The sequence below is a fragment of the Pundamilia nyererei genome, unplaced genomic scaffold (assembly GCF_000239375.1).
Source record: "Pundamilia nyererei isolate P.nyererei 1_Seehausen unplaced genomic scaffold, PunNye1.0 scaffold00021, whole genome shotgun sequence".
NCBI classification, from domain to species: domain Eukaryota; kingdom Metazoa; phylum Chordata; class Actinopteri; order Cichliformes; family Cichlidae; genus Pundamilia; species Pundamilia nyererei.
In genome coordinates, this window is record NW_005187422.1 from 4,620,702 (window position 1) to 4,628,188 (window position 7,487).

At 41.0% G+C, this 7,487-nt stretch overlaps 1 protein-coding gene across 2 annotated transcripts in view; it reads left to right on the forward strand.

Moving 5' to 3' along the window:
• The window catches only part of LOC102209326 (endothelin-3), a 20,386-nt gene extending 14,381 nt beyond the window's left edge, over nucleotides 1-6,005 (forward strand). Inside the window, exons 3-4 of one of the 2 annotated variants that reach the window (XM_005726718.1) lie at nucleotides 2,157-2,309; nucleotides 3,243-6,005. In XM_005726718.1, coding sequence (XP_005726775.1) covers nucleotides 2,157-2,309; nucleotides 3,243-3,321 — 232 coding nt within the window. In that variant the 3' untranslated portion in view covers nucleotides 3,322-6,005. Of the gene's footprint in view, nucleotides 1-2,156; nucleotides 2,316-3,242 lie in introns of both variants that reach the window. The other variant, XM_005726719.2, reaches the window with a different exon arrangement.
• Nucleotides 6,006-7,487: the final 1,482 nt, after the last annotated feature.

A 7,487-nucleotide genomic window follows, 5' to 3' on the forward strand; every position in this document is an offset into this window, starting at 1 on the left:
GAGTACCTTCAGCTCACTAAACCACAGCGTTTAGGATCAGTGGAATCACCTGACCTAAACCCAACTATACATGGTTTTCACTTTTCGCAGAAAAACGCCTGAAAAAGCAGCAGTTGAGGGCATTTGCAGTTAAAGCCTGACAAAACATCATGAAAACAGAAACTAAGCATCTGGCAGTGTCCATTTGTTCCAGACTGAAGCCAAAACTTGCATGAAGATCTCTGTTTCCATTTACATTAATTTGTCCATGAAAACAGAGAAACTGTGCAAAAGTTTCTGTACTTGCTGATATATCATTTTTGTAGAAACTGAGACGTTAGTGCATCTTTATTGTTTCATTTCAAGTCCAGGAAAAACTCGTTATGTTTCTCTCCTCTTTGCTTTTCTCCAAAAACAGACAATTAGAGTTTGGAGCTACGTTTGGGACTGAGGTTGGAGTCATAGCCATGGATGATTAAAAACAAACCAAAAAGCTAGCGTGGTGTTGCCTTTTGTTTTATACATATGCTCGAAAAGCATTTCCAGAAACTAGAAAATGTTACAATTCAAATGAAGTCCTATACGTTTTCACATTACTGTCTGTTTGGTCTAAACCAGGGGTCGGCAGCATGCGGCTCTTTAGTCCTTATAGTGCGGCTCCGCGTGGTTTGGGAAAATAAATTGGAAGTATTTAGCTGAAGTGTAATTTATTTATGTTAGTTCTTTTTTACCTTGTAGTTCTAAATTGGAAGATTATTGTGATCTTGAAATATAAAAATAAAATTATATTCTATTATTTTTTCATCGATCAAAATAAGCGTCACACTCGCGGAAGCCGGTGTAGCCGCCGAAACGCCGTGCATTTATCGAGACTTTCATCCCCAGGTAGGCCAGTTATGGATCCACATTATCAGCTGTTCTTCTCCGTGAACTATGTTAAAACAAACAGCGCTCACGCCTCACAGACGACAGCTTACAGTCCTGCGTAAAGATGAAACCGGCTTCGTACAGCCCCGACCTGCAGACGCTGTGCGCAGAGGTTCAGGAGCAGAAGTCCCATTGTAAACATACCACGACAGACCTGACGATGTTTGCATGAACACGCTTTTCAGCATCTCTTTATTGACCACTTTTCACACGCGGCTGCACGCATGGGTGCAGCTTTTTTTTTTTCCAATTATTTTTGTAAAGTCAGGTCAAGGCTCCAAAAGCCCAAAGGCGATATAACAGTTTTTGTTTGCTGGATCATTTTAGTTCAGCTTTCCTTTTGTTATATTTCTTTACAAGTTCAAAATATGTTAATTACATAAATAAAATGTAATTTTCTCTGTACCACTTCATGGATTTCATAAGCAGCAAACTGTAGTTGTTCAAACAAAGCATAAAGGTAAAAAAACAATATAGTGTTATCTTTCATCCTAAAAAAAAAAAAGAGGGTCACTACACTTCTTTCATTTCTCTGACATCCATCCTCTGGCTCAGCAAATCAGACAACAACCTCATGTCAATTTCAAAAAGTATTTGCAGCTCCCAATGTTTTCCTTTGCGTGGAAACCGGGTCCAAATGGCTCTTTGGGTGTTATAGGTTGCAGACCCCTGGTCTAAACTAATCAGGTGAAAATTTCATGAAAAGGAATGGATATTAACTGAATCCTAAACTTAGATGGCTCACCTGCTTGATGTTAAGAAGTGAATAACAGGGATATTTTTAGGCAGCAGTGTCGTGTTGTGGTCGTGATGTGCTGGGTTGAATTGTTCCGAAAGGTGTTTTATATATTCTGCCCCCATTTTTTATCACAGAGTTGGAAGACAAAAATTAGAACCACCACAGAGTACCTTTACCCTCATATAACCACAACAGAGTGTAAGCTGCACCCCTTTGATGCAGAGTCAGAGAATAAACATCCCAAGGCCAGGATTATGCTTGCTTGTGGACATGCACACAGGCAGCTGGGGAAGCCACAGAGTAGCTGTTCTCTTTTGTTCCATCCTTCAGGGTGCATGTTGGTGCTTTGTAGTGTAGTGTCTCTGCAGTCACAACAGGGGGCAGGTGATGACAAAATTCATATCACCCAGTAAAGTGTACTTGTGGAAACTAACACTGATGTATGCTTCCAGCTGTAAAACTCATAGTTCTGTGGTCAGTAAGTGCATTGTGTCTGCTTTTCTTCTTTTAGGCACACAGTACCATTTGGTATGTCCAGTTACCAGGGTTCCCTGCGTTTAAGACGCTCCACTAGGACCGAGCGGGTGAGGATAGGGGTGGAGGCTCAGCGCTGCGCGTGCTCACAATACAGCGACGTGGACTGCATCAGCTTCTGCAAGATCAGGTAGAGGTGCGATACGAAATAAAACAAATGAATGTGTTGTATGCCAGTATTATTCTATTTCTTTAAAAAAAATTAAAAGGTCTTAAAATGTCTTACATTTCCCAAAATGTTGCTGTAGTATAAATAACCTACCTAACAGCACAATTTTCATCCTCTTCTGCTGTGCCATAAATAACTTCACCACAGCATCCAGATGGTTCTAGCATGCCGGAACAGAGACAGCATAAAGAGGAAGTAACACATGATATACTTGGAAGACAGCATTGAATCATCAGCTTTGTTCACATTCGGCGACAGATATTTCCATCCATCCTTTTCTGTTCTTGTCCAACTTAGCATCACAAGGGGTCTGAAGCCTACTGCAGTTGTTATAGGTGGCCAGTCTATCAGCGGATGAATGATTTAGCCTCCTGTATTTAGTGAGCATCCTGGGGATGCATCAAATTTACACCTCTAACTTTACAGCACAAGGAGCTTAGGGGACATGACGGAAGTGGAGAGCTGAAAAACCTGAACACTAGACTGGGAGTGCAAAACAGCCAAAACCTCTTACTGGGCATAAATATAAAGTAAATACACAAAGTGAAAAATTAAACTGCAACCAAACAAAACTCAAACTGAAACACAGGGTCAGAGATCCAGGATCATGACATCGTTCTTTTCCAGTGCAAAGGAGTTCAACCTTACTGTTACCTAATTAAACTTATTCAACTAACAGGTTTATAATTCAAGAGAGGGGCCTGAAAACTGAAGGCTCTGCCTCCCATTCTACTTTTAAATACTCTAGGAACAACAAGTAGGCCTGCAGTGCGAGAGCGAAGTGCTCTAATAGGGTGACATATAAACAATAATAGTGATTGTAATTATGTTAGCAGTATTACAGAAATGATCCTCTTTGAATTTGACTTTAAGATGTGTGTTGTTTTTCCACAGTCAGACGAGACCACACACAGCATTGCCAAAAACAGACGAGAGGACAGCAACTCAGCGGAGTGGCCCTGCTGTGAAATAAGTGCATTAAAAGCGGCAGGCCTATGAACTGAAAAGTGGTTACACATTCTAAGACATAGCGTGTATGTCTGCGTTTCTGTAGGTGGATATCTTGTAGTGTCTTGTCATCAGACTGAAGGATGTGTAACACCAAAGGTGCTTGCACAAATCTAAAAGCCAGCAATTCCACGTTGGACGCTAACAGAATCTCCGCCCCTCTTCTCTCCTGCCAACCTCTGCTCATCTTTCAGAACTTGCTGTCTGTGTCTGTTCAGCAGGTGTGCATGATGGTTTCCATTACTCTGACACAACTGAAGCTAGTTTACATGGCTGATTTGTGCGGACTATAAGACATTTGGTTGCTCACACACAATGTGGATGCCTCTGCTCCAGGGACATCACTGAAACTCCATGGCAACATTGGCACAACATCAAAGCCAGGAAGTCAGCATTGCTTTCTTTTTTTACAAATTCAGTTTGTCACAGTTACTGAAAGAGTCAGGATATCTTTTCTTTTTCTTTGTATCATTACATTAGGATGTTCTTTATTGTAAAGCACGTCTGAGATTTTTGGAGGTAACAGAACTGAAAACAAAAGTTAGCAGTCTGTTTTATAAGCTGAATCCATTCCACGGTCGTGTGTGTGTGAAATGTGTTCCAATATATAAAGGCTATAAGTTATTTTTCATACAAACCAAATACGATAGTAAAAGTGTTATAAGATGTTGTATATAGATATATCTGATTATTCTAGCCAGCAAGTCTCTGTATTGAAAAATTTAGAAAAGTACAAAAGTTTGTACCACAAAGTAAATTTAAGGTGGCACTTCTTTTTCGTCTGTTTTTCTTAACCTCTTAACATCCATCATACTGGCAGTAATCTTTGGGGGAGTACTGGCAAGGTTAGATTCACATCTACTCTGTTATATTTACCTCTCTGGCATAGCACATGGAAATCTAACAGAAGATCTCTAAAGCCAAAGTGCATATAAGAGAGTTGATTTCAAAGTTAAGATGTTTCACTTTCTAAAACTATGCTTTTTTACCACGTGGCTAAATGTCGACTAACTAACTCTACCACTACGTGGTTAACTGGCAGCCTGGTGGATGTTAAAAGGTAAATGACTGCACCACGGAGTAAACAGCTGACCACCTGTGCAGGACGGATGTTAAAATAACTCAAACGCAGATGAACTCGGACAAATGGAAGACTTCTTTGCTTCATGTTTGAAACATCCTGATGAACATCAGGCTTTATTTAAAGATATTTAAAATAAACTTGATACCTAATTAACATGTCTGATCAGAGGCTCCGTTACACAGGGATAATAAACTGTTGCAACTAGCTGTTGTATCTGTTCTGATAAAGTCAGCACACCATGTTTATTGTATTGCACAGCGAGGTCAGCACTATTATAAATATTATCCTGCATTTGAGTAACTGACATACAGAGCTATGCAGCATAACTTCAGAGAGCTTTAGCATTCATATTAAATCTGCTGTATTTATGTCTCTGTAATAAATAAAGATAAAATATTAAAACTGTGCATGGTTTGTACATGCCGATGATTCCTAGACAGGGTAACATTAATGTTATATAGTATGCATATAAAATAATCCCAAAGAAGTGCCAGTATTTGCCGTATATGTATTTAGGCATCAGTCAAGAGTAGTCAAAAAACCTTTGTGTTACCCGTCAATAGAACTTAGCACCGCTCATACTGTGTCGTAAAGAATTTCACTAATTCTGAAGAACATGAAGTTGGGTAAGGGGCATTGCTCCATGCCAGTGTAAGAAGCAGTCAACACTGCACATGTTTGTGAAAGATGGATCTGTATTGCAATTTTCCTGCAAAAGAGTAAAGAAGGATTTGCATCGTGTCACACTCCAGCAGACAATGTGTACTTGTTGTCCTGTTGGATGATGGCTTGGATCAGTAAGTGCTATTAAATGGGTGTGCAGTGACTTTTTCGCACACAAGAGTTTTGTCAAAAACACTTCAGACTTGGTTTTTAACCATGACCACAAAGATCTCCTATTCTTTGTTGTTTTTTTGCCCAGCCTCAATTATGGTTTACGTGGCATAAACACAGTCTTAGACGTACCGTGGAATGACAGTGATTACTGACCGCCTACAGCCTGGTTTCTGAAATAAAAGTTTTTAAAAATCAACCAAATTTTATATCTCTGTCAATATGCCACTCTTAGCAACATTTAGTAACAAAATAAGGCAGTTTGTGTTTTAACTGGAGATGCAATTAAAATCCAGGGATTGCATTACACGGTTCCAGTAATGGTCTGCACTTGTATACGGTGGTAATTCAAGGTACTTGCATGCCATCTGAACAACATGGGATCTTACCCAAGGGCATTAACCTTACAGCCCCTCGACCCCACATTAATTATATCTGGACAGTTTTCCTCATTATGGCAGAGGAATGTACCTTAAACACATAAGAGCCAGTTCTTTCGTATTGTCTGTAACTTGTGACTGCAGGATTGTTGCCAACACAACATATTCAAGAATGTTCCACATAAATTAAAGTACCCACTTCTTTGCCCACACGGGCTTGTAATGACAGAACCATTCGAGTACGAGTGATAAATAGAACAATTATGTGACTAAATTAAAAAAAAGCTTGTGGTTTGTGGTTGTTCCTGATATTGGCAGAGGACAGTCTCAAGCCAAATAACAAGTTAAGACACCTGGGAAAATGCTGGAGTCAGTCACGGAGTAAATTCATTCATGTTGGTTATTCTTCAGCGTTTTTCATTATGTTTTGATCTTTTAATAATACTTGGTATGAGCATTGCTTTGAAGATTTAATGAACATAGCTCTGAGGAATGTATTCTATTGGTACGGACAGATGTTGTGTTCTCAAATAAAACTGTGAGAATAAGACTATGAGAAGTTTTTAGTGCAAACTAAATTGTGTTTGCACAATACTGATGGCACACACTTAACAGAAACCCTCTCACATTTGGAAATGTTTACTTTTTTGATTAGATGGGGTATTCATGTTTTCCTTTTAACCCAGAAGTACATTATTGTGGCGCACCCATCCTCACTCCTCGGGTGGGAGTGGCTGGTGCCCGGTAGGGGTCGGCATCCGTTCCTGCTCCCCAGAGGAGGGCCGGTGAGCAACAGCCAGGACCACCACGGCCCACGCACCTGCCCAGCCAGAGGTGGAGGACTAGGCGTGCGCAGCTGAAGATGGACGTCGTGAGTGCTGCGTCGCCGCTGCTCGCCACTCGGGTGGCCTTCGCTGCAGGGAAGGCGGATTCACCTGCAATCCACAATCACGCCTCACCGGCGTAAAAGTCTGTGACTGTTAAATGTGGTTGTTGTTGGTGTTTGTAAGTTCGGCTGGTGGCTGAAAAGCTGCAGCTGTGCAGGAACGACAACCGTGTATAGACGCGAGTCAATAAAAGTATGCTGAAAAGCATTGAATTGTGGACCGGTCTGCCATGGAGTTACTACAATTACATTACAGTACATTACTTAATTACTCACTCAAGAAAGTTATTCTGGCTGGTGGTGCCAGTGTCCGGCAGCCTCGCCTCTGTCAGTGCGCCCCAGGGCAGCTGTGGCTACAATGTAGCTGCCATCACCAGTGTGTGACTGTGTGTGTGAATGGGTGGATGACTGGATGTAGTGTAAAGCGCTTTGGGGTCCTTAGGGACTAGTAAAGTGCTATACAAATACAGGACATTTACCATTTACCATTCCGTAAAATGGCCTGAAACACATTGTCTCATGGCTTTCAGTTAACAATATAAATCTTAGGCTGCAGCTCTGCACAACATCTAAGCCCTAATGTAATGAGAACAAACATACAGTCTTTCTTTCAGTGTTTATATATGAACACAAAGCAAAGATGAAAACCAGCAGAATGAATCTTTAAAGTGATGACTGCAGTGATTCTACTTTAGAAACATGAACAGGTAGGAATGGAGGTTACAAGCCTGACTGCTCATCACTTCTTTGGTTACCTGTTGAAGTTCACTCTCTGGCTGCTGGACAAGGGCAAGCATTTGATGGTCTGAAGACTGAAGACTTTCTGAGGGACTGTTTCAGTTCCACTGTGTTGGAAGAGCCCTGTTCCTCACGGGGATGACACTGATAGCTTAGGTCAGCACTGACCTTGCATCTGATAAAGACCCTCGTGAGCAGGGACGTGCAGG